Source organism: Gekko japonicus, unplaced genomic scaffold (genome assembly GCF_001447785.1).
Source record: "Gekko japonicus isolate JY-2015 unplaced genomic scaffold, Gekko_japonicus_V1.1 scaffold152, whole genome shotgun sequence".
Classification (NCBI taxonomy): Eukaryota; Metazoa; Chordata; class Lepidosauria; order Squamata; family Gekkonidae; genus Gekko; species Gekko japonicus.
Genome location: NW_015168050.1, coordinates 986,251 through 1,011,641, shown reverse-complemented (window position 1 = coordinate 1,011,641; position 25,391 = coordinate 986,251). Strand labels below are relative to the sequence as shown.

The window sequence follows — 25,391 nt, the reverse complement described above, 5'->3', positions numbered from 1 at the left end:
GAGGTAGGTGGTAGGGCTGAGAGAGCTCTGAGAGAGCTGTGACTGACCCAAGGTCACCCAGCTGGCTACATGTGGAGGAATGGGGAGTCAAACCCGGTTCTCCAGATTAGAGTCTTGCTGTTCTTTTTTTTTTAATGCCCCCGTAGGGGATTTTTTAAATTTGCATTTTCTATAAACTACAACGAAAAATAGGAAAGAGATCTACATACTATGGGAGAAAGTAAAGAAAACCCACTAAAACCCCAAGATATGGTGATCATACATTTGTTGTTGTTGTTCAGTCGCACAGTCGAGTCCGACTCTTCGCGACCCCATGGACTAGATCCCGCCAGGCCCTCCTGTCTTCCACTGTCCTCTGAAGTTTGCTCAGTTTCATGTTCGTTGCATCGATGACACTGTCCAACCATCTCATCCTGTGCCGTCCCTGTCTTCTTTGACCTTCAATCTTTCCCAGCATCAGGGTCTTCTCCAGTGAGTGCTCCCTTCTCATTTGGTGGCCAAAGTATTTGAGCTTCAGTTTCATTATCTGGCCTTCCAGGGAACAGTCAGGGTTGATTTCTTTTAGGATTGACTGATTTGATCTTCTTGCAGTCCAAGGGACTCTCAAGAGTCTTCTCCAGCACCATAGTTCAAAAGAATCTATTCTTCGGCGCTCGGCCTTCCTTATAGTCCAACTCTCGCAGCCAGACATGACTCCTGGGAATACCATTGCTTGGACCATGCATATTTTTGTTGGCAGGGTGATGTCTCTACTTTTTATCATGCTGTTTAGGTTCGCCATCGCTTTCCTCCCAAGTAGCAGGCGTCTTTTAATGTCATAGCTGCAGTCACAGTCTGCGGTGATTTGGGATCCCAGGAACGTGAAGTCTGTCACTACTTCCACGACTTCCCCTTCTATTTGCCAAGGAGTGATGGGACTGGATGCCATGATCTTAGTTTTTTTGATGTTGAGCTTCAAGCCCACTTTTGCGCTCTCCTCTTTTACCCTGAGCAAGAGGCTCTTAAGGTCCTCTTCACTTTCTGCCATTAGAGTGGCTTTGTTGTTAGTAATGTTTTCTAAGGCCCATTTAACTTCACATTCCAGGATGTCTGGCTCGAGGTCAGTGATTATACCATCGTGGTTGTCATACATACTGCTTAACAAATTAGCTTTTAGCTCAAAGCTAGATTCAAGTTCATTGAATGTGGTCATCTAGTAATCAATTTATGCTATAAAATAAATTTAAACACCACAACTTCTGACTTCTTAAAAAGCAATCCAAGAGACAATTATAACAATACATTGTAAGAGCTTTCAGAGTGTAATAACATCTCATTTTTTATACTTTTTCTTTCTCAAAAGATAGCTTGTCTTCAAGGCAACTGCCCCTAATTTGGAATCTGAGTTCTCATCTGAATATGCCGCTGCTCCTTCTTCTTCGCTTTCTTTGGTGCTGTCCTCTTTCTCGCCTTCTACTTCTCCTGATGGACGACTGTGCAGGTGCAAAAAAATGTGTGCCTTTTCAACAGAGTCAATTTTTTCTTTCTTGTCCATGAATTTGAAGATTGTGCCTTCGGGAATGATCCATCTGTATGGAATGTTGTTCTTTTGTAAAAATATCTCCAAGTCTCTATATTTCCTTCTCTTCCTTCTTATTTCAAACGGGATGTCCTTTAACACTTTTATTTCTTTGTTTTTAATCTTCAGGGTAGATCCATTTGTCGCTTTGAGAATTTGATCTTTCACCTTATAATCACTTCCCCAGGCAGCTTATTTTTTCGATCGTATATATTTTGCTTTGTAGAGTATCTGCTTTTATGTCTGCCATGGGGCCTAATGCACCACACATAGTCTGTTTCAGATTCTCAGTCTTTTCTTCTGGTACACCCTGAAATCTTAAGACATAGCTTGCTCTCTCTATTTGTAGCTGTAATATTTGAGACGCCTCCATCAATCTCTTTTTCTCCATCACCTGCAGTTGTTTTCTAAGTTTTTTTGGTGTTGGCATCCACTTCTTTTACTTCTTGTTCAGTTTTGTCTGGTTTTTTGGCTATTTCATTTAATTGCATTTGCTGTGTGTTGAATTTGCTATGCAATGCCGCTACTTGTTCCAGCAGGGGTCGCAATGCTTCCTTCAGCATCTTTTGGAGATCTGTATTTGTGTCCTGTCTAGGAACAGGACTCACTGGGTCAGCAGTTCCAGCAAGAAGCTTAGGTTTCACTTGTTTGTCTTTCTTATCTTTCCTCATGGGCACCATGTTTGGGGATTGTTTACTTTTAGTAAAAGTTATCACTGTCTCTGATACTCTTTAAAACAGCTTGATAAGTTCTTAAATGTTTTTATTTCAGTCTATCTTGCTTCACTAGTCCATCCCCCTTAACGTAGTTGCCAAAGTTCGCTTAGCTTTTCTTAGCGGGGAAGAGTTCCCTCCACCCCTCACTTTTAAAGGGTGGGTTTTCAACTAGGCCTTCGGTGTTTCGCTTAGACTCCAAATCACATTTCAACGATTATCCACTTTCATCAGTAAATTCCGTTAGATCACCAAGCACTTGTTCCGGTGTGCTGCTCTTTGTCCCATTCTGGAACTCATCAGGGGGACCTTCGGGGCACCAAAACACCTCAATCCACTGGCTGCCTGCCGGGGGGACAGGCAAACTTAATCCCCATGGCTAGGAGCCAATTCACAGAGCTCCTGGGGTGTGTGGACAATCGCACCCCTCCCTGCTGCGAGTTCATGGTCCGCATCCTCGGGAGCTCCTGAGGTCCGCGGCCGCCATCAGAACGCCAAAACCGGAAGCTTTTCAGAGTCCTGCTGTTTTTAACTACTACACCAAATTGGCTCTACAGCAAACTGGAAGCTGAATACTTGAGTGGTTGAACTTTCCAAGTTGAACCAAAAATAATCAAAGCTCAGCTTTGGCAAATTCATACAATTTGTAGCTCAGGTAGCAGCCTAAGTTTTAAAAAATTCCCTTCTAACCATTAAGAGCTTTCTTCTAGGGAATCTTTCCATCCTAGAATCCCATTTACACACATATATATTGCTTTAATTCATTCTTGGTGTAAGCAGACAAAAGCTCCAGCCTTCAGTCTTTCAAAGCAATGTTTCATCCTTACGCAGAATGATAGTACCTCGGTACTAGACATACTACAATGCTTAATAGATATACTGAGGCCCCGGTCACACAGGCAGGAAACTGCGGGGGGGAAGCGTGGCTGTTTGCCCTGGGGCAAACTAACACGCAGTAAAGCGATCATACCTCCTGTGGAGGTTCTGTGGAGGTACCGTGGAGCTTCTGTGGTTACGGAGAGGCGTCGATCACAACACATGCCTGCGCGCAACGAAGAAGCGCGCGGTGAACTAGTTTTCTTTTTTTGTGTTCACTACGAATGTGCATGCTCCGTTGGGTGCATGTGCGCAACCACGGGGACTTGGGGAAAAAAAAACCTTTTTCACAAGGGGACATGGGCGGGCGCCGGATGCCACCGGAAACGCGATCAGACGCCCGCCCTTGCCCCGCAGTTTCCGGAAACTAGTACCTCTGAGGTACTAGTTTTTTGCTGCACGGTTTCGGGAGGAAGCCTCGGTTGTGCCACAGAAGCGCTACGCTCCCCAGATGTGCTGGTGAGATCGCACCCGGAAACTCCGCCTGTCTTCCGTATCTCTTGCGTGGCTAATGTTGTGTGTGACCGCAGCCTACAATGCTTTTCTAGTTGACTCCTGGGAGTTTCCCAGGTTAGCTTCAAACTCCATAAATAAATATATACTAGATATACTACAATGCTTTTCTAGTTGACTCCTGGGGGGTTCCCAGGTTAGCTTCAAACTCCATAAATAAATATATACCTTTGATGCCTTGACAGATAACCATGCAGTAATAGGTTTCAAATTCTCTCTGTAGTACAAATGTCTCAAAGTGGATCACAACAGAGCCCATTATTTGTCTAACATCATGTTTTACAACCTAAGATCAACCTTTACAGCCATTCACTTTCAAACCATGCAATTTGCCATGTCAAAAGGATGCTACTTATAGGCCGAGTTCAGACTGGAAGTTTGCCCTGATATAGGCGCGTGTGAGGAACGTTTCACAAGTGGATTAAAGGGGTCATTCACACAGGCACATACTCAACCCGTCTCATAGCACTTGCCTTCCAGGTTTAAAAGATACCTGGTGAAAGTGGTAGCAAACCCTGGAGAGTCCATTTATCCCGCTTCATTCTGCTTCCCGGAAGTGTGAACACTAACCACTAAAAGCTGGGAACAGCCCACGTTAGTAATGTGTGCCGGCTGTTTACGTTGACTGACCTCCTAGCCTCACTCTGGCACCAGGAAGGTGCAGGTGATTGCCTTGAGGAGGGGGTAGTGATGTGGCCGGATGTGCCTATGGCCCACAGGAGCTGGATCCTGCCCTATTTGCCACTGCGCCTAGGCCCATACGCATAAACATCTGCCATGAGGAAAACGGCGCTTACAGCCATGCCTCCAGGCCAACAGTGTGAACGCTCCCTCGTGCCTCCTCCCGGTATGCTCCCACACCAGTCCACACAGTGTGACTGGGAAAAACCAGTTGTTCCGGCTCTTTTTTGCAACGACTCCCTCATGCTTCAAACTACCAGTCTGAACTAAGCCAAAGGGTCTCCAACCCACACATAGGGGCTAGAGTTTTCCCAGAATTACAACTGATCTCCAGACTTCAGAGATCAGTTCCCCTGAAGAAAATGGCAGCTTTTCAGGGTAGACTCTATGGTATCATATCAAAGCTGAGCATTTACCCCTCCCCAAATTTCCAGGTATTTCCCAAGCCGGAGCTGGAAACCCTATTGCTCAATGTATCTGTGTCTTTGGTATGGTAGAGGTTGAGGATCTTCCTCAGTACGTGTTGTACAATACAGGTTAGGAAAGGCACAAATAGGTATAGAAAAAAGCCTGCATGGTTAACAAACAAAGTAATGGAAGCTGTAAAAGGTAAAAAGGATTCCTTTAAGCGGTGGAAAGCTAGTCTCAGTGAGGCTGATAAAAGGGAACACAGGCTGTGGCAAATAAAATGCAACTCTGTGATCAGGCAGACAAAAAGGGAATATGAGGAGCATATAGCACAAAACATAAAGACCAACAATAAAATTTTGTTCAAATACATTAGAAGCATGAAACCAGCCAGGGAGGCAGTGGGGTCCTTGGATGACCAAAGGGTAAAAGGAGTATTGAAGGATGATAGGGAAATGGCTGAGAAGCTGAATGCATTTTTTGTCTCTGTCTTCACTGTGGAAGATGAGAAGTGCTTGCCCACTCCAGAACCACTGATTTCGGGAGGGGTGTTGAAAGACCTGAGACAGATTGAGGTGACGAGAGAGGAGGTCCTATGACTGATAGACAACTTAAAAACTGATATATCACCAGGCCCGGATGGCATACATTTGAGAGTTCTGAAAGAACTCAAATGTGAACTTGTGGATCTCCATTCCTGAGGACTGGAAGGTAGCTAATGTCACTCCCATCTTTAAAACGGGTTCCAGAGGAGATCCGGGAAATTACAGGCCAGTCAGTCTGACGTCGATATCGGGTAAGTTGGTGGAATCTATTATTAAGGAAAGAATTCGTAAGCACATTGATGAACAAAAACTATTGAGGCAGACTCAGCATGGGTTCTGTAAGGGAAGATCTTGTCTCACCAACCTGTTAGTGTTCTTTGAGGGGGTGAAGAAACATGTGAACAAGGGGGACCCAACAGATGTTTTTTACCTTGACTTCCAGAAAGCTTTTGATAAAGTACCTCATCAAGGCACTCGTCAGGGGTGTGAAGAACTTCCAAAGAGAGACAGGGACATCTCTCCAGCAAGGAGCTCTGTTTTGGCAGCGGGTACAAGCGGCGGCTCGTTCCTGAGAGGCTGAAACTTGCTCCAAGGCAGAAGGTGGGGCTGAACCCAGCGAGGCTCCTCCGGCTGGGTAAATGTGTTGGCTGAACTGAAGCAGAGATTCTTTACAAAGAACTGCACCACAAAGGAAAATTTTGTAAAATTGCCACATAAATAAGTTTTCTGCTCAACTTTATATGACTTCTGAAAACGCAAAAAGCAGGAGCTACAAGAACGGCCCAGGGGCGGTGGAACTTTAAGGCTAAACAGCGGCGAATCTGCGATCTCGGCTCCTGGGGCCGCAAGGGGAAAGTGCGAGAGAAGCTGCAGCTTAAAGAGACAGCAGCCGGAAAAGCAGTTGAACTTTGACGAGAGATGGCAGATAGCAAAGAATAAGGACTACACTAAGAAGGATCACATTAAGAAGAGACAGAAGCCGGAAACATCGGGACAATAAAGTAGCTAAACGCATTTGAATGCCAGAAGAAGAGAGAAGCCGGGAAGAGACAGAAATCTGGACTAAGTGGAGTGTCGAAAGGAGAGAGAAGTAAACCAAACGAAAGAAGAGAGAAGTAAACCAAACGTTGAGGAAATAAAGCTTAAGTAAATTTAGAGAATGATCAGGGAGGGTAATGAATTGTTTAGACTTTATAATTAATTTTTTATTTATAAGTGATTGAACAGTGATTTAGTTGGTTTAATGAACTGATCAGGCCTGCAAAAGTATAACAAACTAGGGAAGCAAACAATGAAATAGGGAGCATTGTTGTTGTTTAGAGAGTATTTTCTGGTGTTTTTTTTCCGGTGTGGAAAATAGGTGTTAAATTTATGTTTATGATTACTATAGAAATTATTATATATGGGTTTATTTGAACTGAATAGTTAAAAAGGTAGAAACCGAATCAGTAGGTGTGATGGAGGAAGATAGGGTGTGACTGGCTAGTTTTAAAAAAATATCAAAGTAGGGGGGCCAATAATCAGTAATACATTGATAGTTTGTGGATGATAGTTGGAAACTTTGTTTGGAAAATTAGAGAGTTTATGTAAGAGTGGGAATTAGAAAAGATATATAAAATGGATAAAATGGATAAAGGGGCAAGTGGAAGGTGTGGTTCTACATCGATACCTGTATTAAAGATATATAAAATGGATAAAATGGATAAAACGGATAAAGGGGCAAGTGGAAGGCATGGTTCTACATTGATACCTGTATTGAATACCCCACAATGGAACCCTAAAGACTTACATGTGCTAATCCAGGAGTCCGTAGTAACAGCAGTAAATATAGCAGTAGAGGCAGCAATGGCTAAAGCAATTAAGCCAATACAAAAAAAACTTGAAGATCTTTCAAAGCTAGATGATATTTCAAATCAATTGACCACACAGACTGAAGAGATTAAAAAACAACTGGAATAAAATAGACAAGAGATAGCTGCTCTTGTACAACGGACGAGTAAACTAGAATCAAGGACAGACTATACGGAAGACAAATTACAGATAGTAAAGGGTAAACAGGAATCTCTTGAAGAGGCTGTGATTAAATTGGAATTGGAGAGAGCGTCTTACATCTTACGATTACAAAATTTGCCAGAAAAGAAAGAAGAGAATCTAAAGCAGGAACTTAGCCAGGCACTAACTGAATTCTTAGAGATGGACTCAATTACAGAAGTTGACAACAATATAGAGACTGCGTACAGAGTAAATTCGGCCTACGCGAGATGTTATAAAGTGCCCAGAGAAGTACAAATAAAATTTTACAGAAGAGAGTTAAAAGATAAGATATTGAAAGCTGCAAATGAAAAGACATTCAAAATAAATGAGGCGCAAATCAGAATTTTAAGAGAGATCCCATGGAAAGTCAGGGAGAAGAGGTTTGAATATCAAACGTTAGTAGAGCTTCTTAAACATCAGAATATACAGTATAGATGGTTGATACCGGAAGGCCTCTTCTTTATTTATAAAGGAAAAAGATATAAAATAAATTCGTTATTTAAGTTGGAAGATTTTCTGGAGAAAAATGGTAAGGATTTGGGACTACAAGAAGAAGAAGAGGAAGAAGAGGAATCAATTGAATCGAAAGAGGAAACCCAGAAGCAAGAGTTGGCAAAAAGCAATGAAGATGCCAGGCCGAAAGGAAAAAGAAGAAGTAGAAAAGGGAAATTTATTTTCCCCTCTCAAATGGTCACAAGGCAAAAACATAGAAATAAGAAAGACCTGACAGAAGAAAATAAAGATGACTAAGCAAGGTCTAAAACTTATATCTATTAATGTGAACGGCTTAAATTCTCCACAAAAAAGATCTAGAATTTTCCAACAGCTAAAGAAACAAAATGTGGATATCATTTGTCTCCAGGAGATGCATATAAAAACAGAAGATAGGCGTTTCCTTGAAAACAGAAGACTAGGTAAATTATTTATGGCAGCAAATAAGGAAAAGAAAAAAAACGGAGTAGCCACATATGTGAGAGAACACCTACAGCCGGAGCAGATATTTGAATCAGAAGATGGAAGAGTGGTACTAACTCAGATATCACGACAAAACAAAGTGTTATTGATAGCGAACATTTATGCACCAAATCAGAACATAGAAAAAATTTATAAACAACTAGGTAAAATATTGTCAAATTATTCTTGGGACGAGATCTGTATAGCGGGAGACTATAATGCAGTTTTTGATAATGCCATAGATAGGAAGTCCAGCACAAAAAAACGGAAACAAGGAAATGAGCTACCTAAATCCTTCCTTAAAATGGCAGAGGAATTGAAGATAATAGATGCTTGGAGAACGAAAAATATAAACAGCAAGAACTACACCTTTTTTTCTAGTAGACATCAATCATGGTCTAGGTTAGACATGTTATGGATTTCCGCGGAAATAGTTAATGATATTAAGGAAATAGAAATACTGCCAGCAACCTTTGTGGACCACAATCCTGTTATGTGCATATTAGCAGATAGGCCGCAAAATAGAAGATGGACTTTGAACACTGCGCTGCTTAGAAATAAAAAATTTATAGTAGAGTCTAAGGAGGAATTTAAAATGTTCTTTAAGGAAAATATACAACCAGAGGTAGCAATGGCTACGGTCTGGGATACTTTTAAGGCCTATTCAAGAGGCTGGTTGATAAGGCAAAATGCTTGGATCAAAAAACAAGAAAATAAAGAAATAGACCTGATTAAAGAAAAAATAAAGAAAGAAGAAAATAAAATGCAAGGTCGAAGCGAAAATATACAAATAAGTAAAAATAACATTAAACTGTTACAACATAAATTGAATTGCATTCTAACACAGGAAATCACTAAAAAGATAAATTGGACGAGACAATACCATTTTGAGTATGCGAACAAGCCAACGAGATGGTTGGCGTACAAATTAAGAATCGAAAGAGAAAAGAAGATAATAAAAAGTCTTAAGGATACAGAAGGACGTGAAAAAATTTTCTTAGAAGAAATTATAAAAGTGACAGAACAATTTTATAAGAAACTTTATGAAAAAGAAGAGATAGAGACAGGACATATAAGAGAATATTTCGATAAACATCCGGAAGGAAAATTTACAGAAGATCAAAAGAAGATACTAAGCGATAATATTGCCATGTTTGAGGTATCGGAGGCATTAAAAAGTTTGAAAAATAAAAAAGCACCAGGCCCAGATGGGCTACCCATAGAGTTTTACAAGGCGCATGAGGAGGAGATTTCAGTTCCACAATTATATGTAATTAACAATATAGCAAATAAAGGACAAATCCCTGGCTCATGGAAGGAGGCTCGAATCTCATTAATCTATAAACAGGGAACAGAAGGGAATGACATTCGGAACTATAGACCCATATCTCTACTCAATACCGATTACAAAATCTTTGCGTATATTTTGGCGGCCAGACTAAAGAAAGTATTGGTACAAGTTATACATAAGGATCAGGCAGGCTTCTTGCCCAAGAGGCAGATTCAAAACAATATAAGAACTGTGTTAAATGTTCTGGAATACTACGAACAACATCCTGAGAAGAGGATGGCCCTGGTGCTGGTTGATGCTGAGAAAGCCTTCGATAATTTAAACTGGGATTTCTTATTAGAAAAATTAAGGTACTGGGAATGTGGAGAATATTTTCTGAAAATGATTCTAGCAATCTACGATAGGCAAACAGCGAAAATAACAGTGAACGGCCAAGAAACAAATACGATAGAAATACAAAAAGGAACCCGTCAGGGTTGCCCTTTGTCACCTCTACTTTTTATTTTTGCTTTAGAATCATTGCTAACAAATATCAGGAAAGATAAAAATATTAAAGGTCTTGACAACAAAGGTGAACATTATAAGGTTCAAGCATATGCTGACGATGTGGCATTTATTCTGGAAGAACCGGAAGACACGTTAGAACCTCTTATCGATGCGTTAAAGGAATATAGCAAAGTAGCAGGATTAAAAGTTTATAAAAAGAAAACAAAGATTGTAGTTAAAAATTGTACAGATAGAATGGAAAAGGTCCTACAAGATTTATCGGGATTTGAAATACAGAAAAAGGTGAAGTATCTAGGCATTTATTTGACAAATAGGTGCTGCTCTCTGTTTAAAGATAATTATAAGAAGGTGTTGTTGGATATAAAAAAAGATTTAGAAAGGTGGAGGGACATGCACATTTCTTTGTTTGGGAGGGTGGCAACGGTAAAAATGAACGTATTACCACGGGTGTTGTTTTTGTTCCAAAATATCCCGATTTTAAGAAATCAAGGATTTTTCAAGGATTTGGAAAAAATAGTGAAGGAATTTATCTGGCAGCAAAAGAGGCCAAGGATCAAATTAAAATTCCTACAGGAAAAGAAATAAAGAGGAGGCTTAGCACTCCCAGACTGGCGTTCATATTATAAAGCATCAGCGATGCTGTGGATTAAGGAGTGGATAAATCAAGAGGCTAGAAGGGTTTTGAGTTTGGAGGGGCATGATATCCCGATGGGCTGACATTTTTACCTATGGTATAGTAAGTTTACGGTGTTAACATTATTTAAACGACATTCTGTTAGAGGGGCTTTGTTTAAAGTATGGGAAGAAATAAAAGTGCATTATGCAAAAGTACCTAGATGGGTATCTCCCATAGAGGCATTCGTACTACCTACACTTTACATTAAATACTCTAAGTGGAGATATGAAGATCTTTTAGACAAGAAGGGTGAACTTCATTCGGAAGAAGTGTTGAAAGAACAAGGTACTGATCTAACGTGGTGGGAAAAGGCCCAATTAAGGTCAATATGGTTAAAAGATAAACAAACGGGTATATATATGAGTCAAACGGAATTAGACAGGATATGGCTCGGCACAAAGGAAAAAATTATAAAAAAAGCTTACAATTTTTTGTTAGACTGGATAATGATAGATGAACAGGTGAAACCATCAATGCTTGCATGGATAAGAGACATAGGGTATAATATTAGTTTTGAACAGTGGGATAAAGTCTGGATCAGAAATATAAAGTTTTTGAGATCAAGTGCATTAAAGGAAAACGTGGTAAAGATGTTTATAGATGGCATATTTCACCAGCCAGATTAAATAAAATTAACGGGAAATTAGGAAAAGAATGTTGGAAATGTAAATATTGTATTGGTACATTTTTCCACATATGGTGGACATGTGGTGATACTAAAAAATATTGGTTAATAGTGAAAGAAATGGTGGATGAAATATTAGGTAAAAATATACCTTTGACTCCAGAATGTTTTTTGTTGAATGTGATACCTGAGACATTTTCAAATAGTGAAATCTTAATGCAAATCTTAACAGCAGCAAGAATTGTTTTTGCAAGAAGATGGAAGGAGGATAATATTCCTTCTAAAGAGGAGATTATTTGTAAAGTATTGGATATAGCAGAGATGGAGAGATTAACCTATATTATTGAAGAAAAGAGTATGGTGAAATTTGATAAGTATTGGTTGAGATTCTATAACTGGTTGAAAACTTCGAATTATGGGGTATATGAATAAATCAGGCGTATTTAAGGGAGCGGTAAGGGATGATTTAAAAATGAGGTAAAGATATCTGCAAAGGGAAATATTGTTACACTGAAATTTATGTTTTTGTCTTGTGTTTTTTTTGTTTTTTCTGTTTATTGTTGTAGTGGGGTGTTGGTTCCGTTTGTCTTATTTATGAAAAGCAATAAATAAAATTGGGGGGGGAGATAAAGTACCTCATCAAAGGCTGCTAAGTAAGCTCAAAAATCACAGGATAAAAGGACAAGTCCTTTTGTGAATCAAAAACTGGCTAATTCATAGGAAACAGAGAGTGAGTATAAATGGGCAATTTTCTCAGTGGAGGGTGGTAAGCAGTGGGGTACTGGAGGGATCAGTACTTGTTCTGATGCTTTTTAACTTGTTCATTAATGATTTGGAGTTGGGAGTAAGCAGTGAAGTGGCTACATTTTTTATAAGATTATGCATGGGATAGAGCAGGTAGAGAAAGAGGTACTTTTCTCCCTTTCTCACAATACAAGAACTCGTGAGCACTCAATGAAATTGCTGAGCGGTTGGGTTAGAACAGATAAAAGGAAGTACTTCTTCACCCTAAGCGTGATTAACACATGGAATTCACTGCCACAGGAGGTGATGGCGGCTACAAGCATGGATGACTTCAAGAGGGAATTAGATAAGCATATGGAGCAGAAGTCCATTGGTGGCCATTAGCCACAAGGTATAGAAAGGGTCTCTGGGGCAAGTGATGCTCTGTATTCTTGGTGCGGGGGGGGGGGCAACAGTGGAGGGCTTCTAGTGTTCTGCCCCCACTGCGGGATCTCCTGATGGCACCTGGTATTTTTGGCCACTGTGTGACAGAGTGTTGGATTGGATGGGCCATTGGCCTGATCCAACTTTGGCTTCTCTTATGTTCTTATGTATTGTCCTCTCTATTGAGAACACATTTTAGCCAATCTGACTGCATGCACAGCTGAGGAGAAAATAATATTCCTTCTTATAGATGTAGACCCATACGTTACATACACGCCAGTCGAATATGCTCCAGCTGCCAAGAAAATATGTGCAAAGGTGATGTTTGAAACTTAAAATCTGTACTTTTGTAACTTGTCTTAATTGTGTGGCTTATCTTGATGATTATTTTTATTTTTCCTATATTTTTAGAACAGCTTTGTTTGTGGTCTTTGGCCACACACAATAACTCCCCCTGGAGAAAATAACTGCTTTGGAGGGTGGACACTATCGTGTTCTACTCAGCTGAGGCCTCTCCCCTCCCCAAATTCTGGCTTCTGTAGACTCCACCACAAAATCTCCAGGAATTTCCCAACCTGGAGCTGGGAACCCTAGTCAGAACTGAACCCAATGAGTTCCCCACAAAGGCCAAAGAAGGCCTGGAAAGAGCCTCCCCCACCCCCTTTTAAGCTTGGTTGTTTAGCAACAGTCACTGAGGGGAAAGTGAGCTGTACAGCAGGAGGAAAAAAGAATGGTTTGACAGCTGGTGGCCCACCTCAGTAGCCAGCCAGCCACAGAGGAGCCAAGCAGTAGAAGTGTCTTTGTCAGGAGAGACAGCCATTTGCCAGTTATTCTGACAGGGAACAGAGGCTGAAGTGGGAGTGGGTGGGGAAGAGAAGCAGACCCAGCACCCAGTCAATGGAACGTGAGTACTCTTGAGTAGTGGCTGATGGGCCAATGGTTGATGGAGCGCATTGCACAGCCAATGGGAGATCTGGAAATGGCCAATACGCTAAGAGGATTATTATATAGAGATATCTAGCCTGGGCAAAAGCCAGATAACTTCTTTAACACTGGGTGGGACACAGAGAAAGTTATAAGTTTATAATGGGTGGGAGAGAGGAGTGGACCCAGCACCCAGTCAATGGCATGCGAGTACTCTTCGAGTGGCGATAGACAGGCCAATGGCTGATGGAGTGCACAGCCAATGGGAAAGCTGGAAAGTGCCAATATGCTGGGCTTTTATATATATAGGATGGACCAGCTGCTTTTATTCTCTGTGGGTCCCTCAGGACTGGGTAAAAACTAGTGACTCTTCACTGCCAGAGCTGGATTTATGCAAAAACTAACGAAGTGACAGTTTGGGACTTCAGATTATGAGGGGCCTCTAAATACAAAAAGTTATCAAAAAGTACTAAATTACCATTCGAGGGTAATACTATGGGGCCTCTTAAACTTGACATAGTTTAGAGTCTCAGCATATCTTAATCCAGCCTTTCTTACTGTGTATCTGCTTTAAGGCACGCTAAACATTCTGCCTCCAAAATCAGATGTCTATTTATTACAATTATATCTTGCCTTTTCTCCATGAAATTCAAGGCAGGGGCATGAAGTTCAGGACTCTAAAGAAGTAATGTAACCAAAGTTCATAATTACCTGGTTTGGAATATCTCTAGTTTGTAAATGCTCAGATATATTACTCATTGAGCATCATTTCACTGATTTCCCCCCCAGATAAGAATATAATACATAGTTCCCTGGAGCGTAACTTGGGGGAGTGGGAAGTGAAATTCAGAGAGGAAAACAATAAAGCAACGTGTTATGAACTCTCTCTTCTCTGGAAGGCAAATTTTTTTCCACCAAGAGTTCTCTGAGAAAAATACAGAGCTTATTCCAAATTGTGCCATGACTTCAAAGAATCAGAATGCCAAAGAATGCCCAGGTTCAATTAACTGGTTTCTTGTACTCAGCCCTATTATTAAAGTTTTAATTAAAATAATAGCCAGTTGTCCAAAATGTCTTTTTAATAGAAACAATAAAAAGTAAAAATGTGTAGCAGTTACCAATGTCTGGTAATTTAACTGGTTGAGACAGGCTGTGAGTAGTTTAGCAAGGGTGAGGAATAAGCTGGCATTGGCACAGTGGCAGCACTTTTTTCACCAAGCTGCATAAAATAAATTTCCAGCTCCATGTAAAATGTTCTTCATTTATCTTAACAGAGGTTTCATTCATCTTTGATATCTAGTGGCCTACTGTGATGTGGGAACAATTGTTGTGACTCCAGCTGTTACAATGTACTATTTTTATTTTAGTGACCTCAAGCACACCGAGCAAAACAAGTTGTTAATTTTGTAATCCTAAAATTGTTCTACAGCATTTGACAGTTGTTGCAGATTTCACTTGCAATCCAGGGACATAAACTTTTGTACACTAATTATGAGTGGACCAGTGGCACACTGAAAATGCAACAGCTCCAGTTCTACAGGAGATGGGCCTAACACAGCATTCACTTCATATTCTTGTTTTCAACTAGTTACAGGGTTGCTAACCTCTGGGTGGGGCCTGGCAATCTGGAATTGCAACTGATCTCTGGTCTACAGAGATCAGTTTCCCTGGAGAAAATAGCTACTTTCATGGGTAGACTGTGGGATCATACCCCTCTGAAGTCCCACCCCTCCCCAAACTCTGCCCACCCCTGGCTCCACCCCCAAATCTCTAGGAATTTCTTGACCCAGAGCTGGCAACCCTAGTTGTCCACAACTGATCAAGGCTGAAGTCCTAAGCATACGTACTAGAGAGTAGATCCCATTAAACTCTGTTGGGATTACTTCAGAGTAAACATGCATAGGATTGTATTGTAAGCACTATAATGCTGAATCATAAGAAGGGAAATATGCATTTTGTCAAACCTAGCACCAAGCTCAGTTTGCTATAACAAAAGGGGAGAAAGAAATTCCTACGGGGAGGGGAGTGATAGATGTATGTGTGAACCATTTGCTCTTAGTGGTGTAACTTTCCCAAGGATGAAGCCTCCCCCTCCCCATGGGGGGGATGCCAGAACACTCTTTGAAGCCTGCTGCTGCATTGGGGGGGGGGGTAGATGTAGTGGTTAGGTGCGATGAGTGTGACGTTTGTGTGTGACTGCTATTGGGGAGGGCCTTTTCAAATTACCTATATTAACTGGGAACTAACCAAAATCATTAGTTCTAACACAGGATGCTTTAACCTGGAACTAGCTTACTTTTCTCAGTAAACAAATCTTTTGATAAAGAGAGTGTTGTTGAGAGTAACTCAGCCAGGGGTCTGACAGAGTGTTAGAACTCCTTTAGAACTCTCTGACTGTTGCCCACCACCATGATGGCAGATGAATGCGGAGGTGCTGGCGTGGGTGCGGGTACCGTGTCTGAGACTGAGAACCCAGTCACCGACCCTGACCAAAAACATGAAGAGAAAACCACAGGCACCAAACCAAAGAAGCAAGTTCTCTTCAAGACTAAGAGCAGGCGGGAGAGCAGTGACTGATGGGAAGAGCCCGCCTGGCATCTGAGTACTCCAGGGCACGGAGGAGCACAAGGACGCCCAAACCGGGAGAAGAGACAAATATTGTGCACTTTCCATGACGATCCCGAGCAAGTGAGATTGATGGATGAGCAGCCTATTCCGACAGGAGCCACACCAACCTGTGAGTTGAAGTGAGGGAATTAAAGGAGGGGCTCCAATTCCACATCAAAAACCTCCCGAAGGTAGAGAAAGAATTGATGGAGAAGGAGCCGGAGGAGTCTGAAGAAGAGGAACTTGAAGAGCCCACTGTGGTGGTGGCAGCAGCAGTGACCTGCATGCCACCACCCCCCCCGATGGCTCCCAGACCACAGAGGGAATGGCCTTAAGGTGCTTTGGAAGCGATTTTTGATGGCAGCCCTGGGAAGCTAGCCTTCTTTGCAATACAGGTGCACAAGTTCCTACGAGAGTGGGGGGCACACTTTCGCTTCCGATGAGCACCAAGTTGACTATGGGGGATCCTGACTACAAGATCATGCAGCTGACTGGTTTGTGGGGCTCTACAACATTGGGGTGGCGGAGCTACGAGATGTTGATGCCTTCACTACGGCAGCAATATGAAGACCCCCTCGAGCTGGGGCGAATTGAGGCAAGGGAACCGGTCAGCACAAGAGTACTTGGATGAGTTCAAGACCTATGCAGCCAAGCTCCAGGGGTGGCCCAAAGAAGTCCTCATTGAATTCTATCATGCCGGACTTACCATTCTAGAGAAGGCACTGGCCCAAGGTAACCCCCTAACTTTGGGTGGCTGGATTCAAGTAGCTTGTGGAGCAGAGAACCAGCACAACCTAGTGAAACTGTACCAGCAAAAAACACTCTGGAAGAGTGGGGGGGGCAGAACCAAGCCAAGGCAGGGGTCCCGCGCCCGAAACAGACCAAGAGCATTGGATGTGAATGGGATTATGTCTGCAGTGTGGGAAATTTGGTCACTTCGCAGCAAACTGCCCCAACATGAAGAGCCTAGAAAGAGGGTAGTGCGAAGGTACCAAGCAGAGACCAAAGACCCCAAGTAAACTCTCCAAGGCATCCAAAGCATTGCAAGCCAAAGCTCAAGACACCACTGAGGGGCCCTCATCTAGTGGAAGTGAGTCGCCCCAGCTGGCACGAAAAGGCCAAGGCCTGCTGTAAAGGGCGCCAGCTGGCAGGTCCGAGGGAAAACGGCGCAAGAATCAGTGAGACCCTCCCCCCCTTTCTCCCTAAATGTAACTGTAATCAACCCCGAAGGGGGAATGCTCATTAAGGTGCAGGCCTTAATAAACTCTGGGTGCACCCAGGACTTAATTAGCCCAGCCATAGTAACTGGGTTGGGGGCCAAGGTACGTAAACTGAGGGCACTCATAGTATTTACCCAGATGGATGGGACCCCATGTTAAGCTTTGGTTTTGTTTCACCTCGTTCCACTTCACTGCTTGCCATAGTTCTGGGGGAAGGGAATTCCTGAGGGGAGTGCATGGGTTGGAGTGGATGCTTTTAGAAGCCATAACTTTTCCTTAAGCTGTGCCCCAACGCTAGTTCCTAAGGGTGCTGGCCTTGGAGTCTCTTCTGCCAGGCTAGAAAGTAGATAAGGCACCGTATATCTGTCAGGGTTGCCATAGTGACCATAGGGACTGAATGTTGATGTACGCGTGAGGTGTATTTTGTATTACCTATAATAGAGGCTTTTTGTGCACCTTTTTGTTAGTTCTGACACAGAGCCTGTTTCCTAAAGTATCCTCAAGAAGTGGGTTCATATAGACCAATAAGTCTATTAAATCAGGATTATGAAATTTTTGCTAAAATAATGGCAAACAGACTTAAAAACGTAATCCCTCACATAATAAAAGAAGATCAGTATGGGTTTGTGAACGGTAGGCGTATAGCACATCCTATAAGAAATATATTAAATGTATTATGCCATAGTCAGTTTAAGAAAATAGGATTACTTAAATTGAATGTATATAAAGCGTTTGACACATTGTCCCATGAATTTCTGTGGTCCATTATGTCGAGATATGAGAGAGGCCAATCATTTATAAAAACAATTCAGGAAATTTATAGAGATGGTACAGCGGTAGTCAAGGTGAATAATGAACACATTGAACAATTCTCAATCTCAAGGGGAGTAAGACAGGGATGTCCTCTCTCACCAGCCTTATTCATAATGGCAATGGAACAACTGGCTGAAAGAATTAGAAACTCAGGCAGAATAGAAGGATGCAGGATGGGTAAAGAAGAGATGAAAATTAAGCCTACCTAAGGGACCGCCTTGCCCCACATGTTCCCCCAAGGGCACTACGGTCGGGGAACCCCCAGGGGGACTTGGCAAGCCTAGGTCCATTATGTCAAAATATGAGATAGGCCAATCATTTATAAAAACAATTCAGGAAATTTATAGAGATGGTACAGCGGTAGTCAAGGTGAATAATGAACACACTGAACAATTCTCAATCTCAAGGGGAGTAAGACAGGGATGTCCTCTCTCACCAGCCTTATTCATAATGGCAATGGAACAACTGGCTGAAAGAATTAGAAACTCAGGCAGAATAGAAGGATGGAGGACTGGGTAAAGAAGAGATGAAAATTAACCTATTTGCAGATGACATAATTATAATTATGTCCAACCCTAAAGAGGGAATTAAAGAATTGAAAGTTATATTAGAAGATTTTGAAGCGCTATCAGGATTAAGAATTAATATAGGGATATCAGAAATAGTGTATTATAATGTTAATTTGAAAGAAAGGAAGGAAATTAATAAATTAATCAAAATAGGAATGGGAGCTACGAAATTTAAATATTTGGGAATAGAAATATATAAAAACATTAGTAAGATAGTGGGGAAAAAACTACAAAAAGGTATGGGGGAAGATATTAAGAGACATGAAGAAAATTAGAACTGCAAAAAAGTTAGTATATAACTAGGATGGGGAGTACCGGATATAATAAGTTATTACGAAGCCTTTCACCTAAAAGCATTATTAGAAATAGAAGAAGAAGGAAATCAGAAATGGGTTAGGTTTGAAAATGAAGTGAATAAAGGAGTAGGAAGATTTGGCATCTTCACAAACACAGGCCAAAGATTTTAAATTGAATACAGGACCTAGGGAAAGTACATTAATAGTTTGGAGGAAGTGGCAGTCAAAATGGTTAAAACAAACATTTAGATGGGCGTCACTAGAAACTCTAGAAGAGGAAGGCACAGATTACAGATGGTGGGAATTACTTAAACAAAAAGGATACAGTAGAATACAGGATTTGTTGTATGCGAATACTTTAAAACCACTCCAAGTTCTAGAAGAGGAAGTAGGTGCAAAACACTGGTTAAAAGTTGCAGGCTTACATACAAAAATTAAAAAGATAATTGAAAAAAGCAACATGGATATCGAAGAACCGATAGAAGAGATATATAAATTAATGAAGAAAACTAAAAGAGGAATAGCAGGAGTAATATATAAGAAAATGACCTCAGATAAAGAAGGAATAATTGGTCACCTTCAAGGAAAATGGAGTACAGAAACTTTAATAACAGAACAAAAAGCAAAAAAATTAATGGAAGGAATTAAGGGAATAAAAATACATAAGTTTAGGGAAATTGAACTAAAATTCTACACCAAATGGTACAGAACCCCAGCCACCTTAGCTAACATGTTTTCAGGACTAAGCTCAAATTGTTGGCATTGTAAAAGTGCGAAAGGATGGTACTCCTACATGTGGTGGGAATGCCACGAGGCTAAAAAAATTATGGAAAATTATATTGAGAGTAATAGATGAGCTTTTTCAGGTAAAGCTGAATATATTTTGAAACGATGATGATGAGCACTCTAGGTAATGAGACAATAGAGAAAAAGAACCAAGATTTATTGAAAGTAATTATACTAGCCGGTAAAGCAGTGATAGCAATAGGGTGAAAAGATAAAAGCAAATGGACAGAAAGAACCTGGAATAATTATCTGTTTGAATCTGTCCAGTCAAATATAATAGCTACAATCAACCAGGATCTACCATGGGAGGTCAGAACATCGTGGATCAAGGGAAAATTGTCCCTTTATTTGAACTGGATAAAAGAGGAACAGAAAGAAGACATTCAGTGGAAGCTACAAGATCTGTGCTCCTGGCTGAAAGAAGAAGATTAGATTGAGGGGGGAGGGACTAGGGAGAAAATGTTAAAATACCCAAAATGAAACAATGGAATGTGAATGTACACTTAAACTAACAAATAAAAATTATTATAAAAAAACCAACGTATGCCAATAAAGGCTTGTCAAATGTAAAATGAAACCAAGCAATTTGTGGTACAAGTGGATGTGGCGATGGGTGGGGCAATCTTACAGAAAGGAGATGATAGGAATTTACACCCCTTTGCTTATGTGTTAAAAAGTTCTCCAATGCCGAGAGAAATTGGGCAGTGTGGGACAAAGAAGCTACCGCCATTAAATTAGCTTTGACCACATGGAGGCATTGGTAAGAAGGGACTTGGGTTCCATTTGAAGTTTGGACTGATCATAAAAATTTAGAAGCATTTCAAGCCCCACAGCACCTAAACACCAAACAGCTGACATGGGCGGAGTTTTTCTCTAAGTTTCATTTCACACTTAAGCACCTCCTGGGGAAAGCAAACTTCCTGGCTGATGCTTTATCTTGCCTCCCTCAACACGCAAGCCAGAGGAAGGGGGTGATTGACACAATGTTTATACCCACCCAGGATGCCGTTTCTGCTTGCTGCATCTCTTTTACTTTGCTACGTGTCATCACTGCCCTCCCCAACCCGTCGCCCCCCCCCTCCTTTCCACTGGTGCGCAGATCACATCCCTGGGAGGTCCGGGAGATGCATCCGCCAGCGTGTCACCATAAACCAGAACCAAACTTCAGGCCTGTAGTACTGACACATTATTCCCATGTAAGAAAAAAATGTGCCACAGCCAAACAATTGAAAAATGCAATACCAGCTTTTCCTGAACCTTCTCATTTCAAAAAAATGCTTCATGACTTTGCCAAAGTGAAAACAAAGAACCCCATCTTATGCTCTTGTGCTGCCAAAGGCTCATTCACCTCTTTGTGTCACAATAGTTTCCTGGCAAGCAACCAACAGTGACAAGGCCATCAGTGCCAATAACCATAATGACTACCTCTTAGGTAATAAAGATCAAATTTCATCTGAATGGAGGGAGGTGTCCAGTGGGGTGCCACAGGGCACAGTTGTGGGCCCAGTACTTTCCAATATTTTTATAAATGGTCTGGTGTGGAGGGGCTACTCATTAAATTTTCAGATGACACTAAATTGGGAGGAGCAGTGAACACAGCAGAGATAGAATTCAATGAGATTTGAACATGCTGGGAAATTGGGCTGATGTGAACAAGATGCAATTTAACAAGTATAAGTGCCAACTTCTACATCTTCATACAAAAATGAGGAAGACACATACTGGAAGGGGGATCACTTCTGAGAAGAAGTGTGTGTGAACAAGATCTTTGGGTAAGGGTGGACCAAAAGTTAAATATGAGCAGTCAGTGTGATGTGGCAACAAAAAAAGCTAATGTGACCTTGGGGCGTATCAACAAAGGCATAACATTCAAATCACTAGATGTCATAGTCCCGCTGTACACTGCATTGGGCAGGCTACACCTGGAGTATTGTGTGCAGTTCTGGAGACCTCACTTCAAAAAGAATGTGGACAGAATGAAGCGCGTGCAGAGGATAGCGATGAGGATGATCGGGGGCTTGGAGACCAAGCCCTATGACAAAAGGCTGAGAGATTTGGGAATGTTTAGTCCAGAGAAGATGAGGTTGAGAGGGGACATGATTGCTCTCTTTAAGTATTTAAAGGGCTGTCACTTAAAGGAGGGCAGGGAGCTGTTCCTGTTGGCAGCAGAGGATAGGACTTGAAATAATGGGTTTAAATTAAGGGTGGGAAGGTACCAGCTGGATTTTAGGGGAACTTTTTTTTACAGTAAGAGGAAGGTGGTGAGCTCCCCCTCAATGTCTAAGCAGTGGCTGGACACACTTGTCAGGGGTGCTCTAGGCTGATCCTGTACTGAGCAGGTTGGACTAGATGATCTGTATGGGCCCTTCCAACTCTGTGATTCTATGAAATATCACTGCCTTGGCTTTGGAGAAAAAAATAGGAGGGGGATTATTGAAAAGGTATACAACTGTCTTGCAATTGTACTAAAACAGAGCATCATAATGTGTTCCTGTAATTCAGAGTCTGCATAGCTATTTAACAGTCATGTGTGGCCTCTGTGTAGATTTAAAAACTTTGCAATGGAGCCACAGCTAGGGTATAGGTAGGGTTGCCAACTCCAGGTTGGGAAAGTCCTGGAGATTTGTGGGTAGATCCTGGGGAGGATGGGTTTGGGGGAGGGGAGGGGCCTCAGTAGGGTATAATCCCATAGATTCCATCCTCCAAAACAACCAGTTTCTCCAGGGTAACTGATCTCTGTAGCCTTCAGATCAATTATAATTTCAGGAGATGTCTAGGACCCACCTGGAGGCTGGTAACCTTAGGCACAGGTTTTTGCAGAAAATCTTAAATGTACTAAGGGTCATTCCCTCAAAAAGTACAAGAATGTTTTTATATGAACAGATATTGTTTAAAAAAAAATCTAACCCCCCCCCCCCAAACCTTCCCTGATGTCTTTTGCCACCTGAGATCTCTGTCACCATTTTGGGTTCCCAAGGAAACCTCTCACACTGATGATGAGGCTTTTGAATTGCATCATACTTTGGGGGACTTCCACTCCTGTCTCTTATAATCTGAAATGAATTTGACAGGAACATTAGAGGACCCATCTTCATCATGCTGGAGATGGTGGGAGCTTAAAAACAGATTATGTACACACAGTTGTACAAATTTAGTCTGTATTTGATCCAAGAAGACTGCACTGAATTTAATGTTGTCTGCCTTTGTCTTTTGCATTTTTATACCACCCCTCCTCCAAGCAGCTCAGGGCACTGTATATGATTCTCCGGTGATCTCCCAGCAATTTTTGAGGTAGACTGAGACGAGAGTGAATGGCCCAAGTCACTGAGTGAACTTCATGGCTCAGCAGGAATTTGAACCCTGCTCTCCTCCATTGCAGTTTGACACACTAATCAGAGTAGTTCAGATGTGTGTAGTTATGGTGTTGTGATGGTGTGCTATTTGAGGAACAGAGCTAACATATGGTTGTTTTATTCATACACTCTAGATCCTGCTTAAAGATGAACAATGTGTCAAATTATTTCTATTTCAACTGAAGTGTGAAATCATCTCTAGGTTACAGTTGGATAATTTCGTAGAAAAACCAAGTAGTAAAATCAAGATCCACCGTCCACCCTGAGCTCTTTCAGGGTGCGTCAACTCGCCATTTTCCCTGACTGGAAGCCACTGAAGAGATCTCTGCTTCATGTCAAATGACATTATATACTAGATTAATACTGTTTCCAGTTTATGACAGTTGCCTCCTTAGCATGCATACAACACACACTTCATTAAGTTTCACTTCAACCTACCCTTCAGGAATGTAGATGTCTAGGAATACATACTACAGATCTATGTTCCTAGCCATCAGGGGCTGCAAAGTTAAGTTTTAAAAGAAGCAAGCAGTTTCTGCTGACAGTTTAGTACCTCTGCTTGCAGGATCGGCCCAAGGTTTACAGTACATGGTGTAGTTGTCATGAAAACACATATAACTACCTCAGATTTCATTATGAAGTAGAAACAGACACATCTTGGTTCTCTATGTATGTGCAATAGGGCTTTAGTCCCTACTTCAGTTGCGGTAGGGCTTCCAGAGTTCACTAGGTGAGGCTTCTGTCTTCAGTTGTCTTTCATCTTTCTCAGAAGTTTACCCCTCTTTCTTTGACCCACCCACATATTCATTCTTCATATGCTTTCAATCCGAAAACCACCAAAACCAGTTCTTCTCTCAGCCCAACACAAAATGTTGTGACCAGTGTTCCCTCTCAGCTGAGTTAGTGTGAGCTAGCTCACAGTTTTTTAGCCTCTGGCTCACACGTTTTTGCCTTAGCTCAGGAAGGATGGCTCCAAAGCAAACTAATTTATGCAGCAGCCAAAGCGCTCGCTCACAACTTTAAGGCCAGTAGCTCACAAAGTAGAATTCTTGCTCACAAGACTCCACACCTTAGAGGGAACATTGGTTGTGACCTGCCCTGAGCCCTCTTGTGGGGGAGGCCAGGATATAAAATAAGTAAATAAATAATTTAAATACAAACTGGCACCTGGAAAGTTCCAGCTACAAACACTGAGACCTTTTGCCCACATTTCCCTCAGTTGTGTTGTCAGTATTCTTCCCACATATCTACAGCAAACAACTCTGAGCTTTCCAGAATACTTAAACTCACACCGAGAGAAGATCAAACAAAATTAACACATGCTTTCTCTTCCTGTACAGCACAGCCCAGCTGATGCAGTCCAAGCCCCTGAGGAAGTCCTTTCTTTACTCACCTGAGTATGATGTCTTCCTCATGCTGTCCTTATCCCCGTTGTTACATAGGAAAAGAGTAAAGTTTCTCCCAGCAACTCCTGCAAGTAATCCCCAGGGTGATCTGTTACTGCTTTAATAATCCTTTTGTGCCAGCAGGCAGGGCTCAGCAGTGGAAGTGTACTCCTCCTACCCAGTACAAAAACACAGACACAGTTGCAGCTGAGAAGGGAGTCCACAGTACTCCCATTAATTAGAACACACCTTTTCTAATCTGATGTACAGTTGTTTGCTGTTCCGACTACTCTAAAGCTGGGGGAGGTGGCTAAGAGAAGAACTCAGGTGCAGCATTACTTTAACCTTTTTTCCTCAGTGAACAAATTAGTCCTGGCACATATTCCTACTCACTCCAGGCCTCAGAGATCCCCTTCAGGCTTAACCTACCTATGCTGACTGAGGTCATTTGACTTCCTTCCCACTGGGTTTCCCCACAGCCACTTTCTCCCTTCCCCCTCTTACTCCTTTCTCTTCTGGGTAGATCAAAGTTGATCTAGACAAGTCGTCTCTAGTTCAAAGTACATCATGGCCTGCCAGGCAGTGCTCCTCTTCCGACTTCCAAAGGCACACAGAAAGGAAAGGCTTGCTCAAGGCGATAAAGGTATGTAAAGGCATTTGCTCAAATCCTGTAGCCTTAAGATGCTACGTGTATACATGCAGCCGTTCATTGCTTGGAAAAAAACCGGGCTATCAGCAAGCTGCATTTAATACTGCTAACCCTAATATTTTTTTGAAAAGAGACTAGGGTTTTGCTATGGCCTGTGTGTCTTGCCACCCTCAGGTCTGTTAATAGAAATGTCAATACACTGCCGGTACAGTTCCTTTGAAAAATGCCATGCAAGTAATGA

General features: G+C 41.7%; 1 protein-coding gene across 2 annotated transcripts in view; it reads right to left on the bottom strand.

Annotated features, from left to right (window-relative positions):
* SEPT9 (septin 9) overlaps window positions 1–24,643 on the bottom strand; it is a 326,641-nt gene extending 301,998 nt beyond the window's left edge. Inside the window, exon 1 of one of the 2 annotated variants that reach the window (XM_015414345.1) lies at window positions 24,510–24,643. In XM_015414345.1, the coding sequence (XP_015269831.1) occupies window positions 24,510–24,531 (22 nt within the window). In that variant the 5' untranslated portion in view covers window positions 24,532–24,643. The remainder of the gene's footprint in view (window positions 1–24,509) is intronic. The other variant, XM_015414344.1, reaches the window with a different exon arrangement.
* Between the last annotated feature and the right edge of the window lie 748 nt (window positions 24,644–25,391).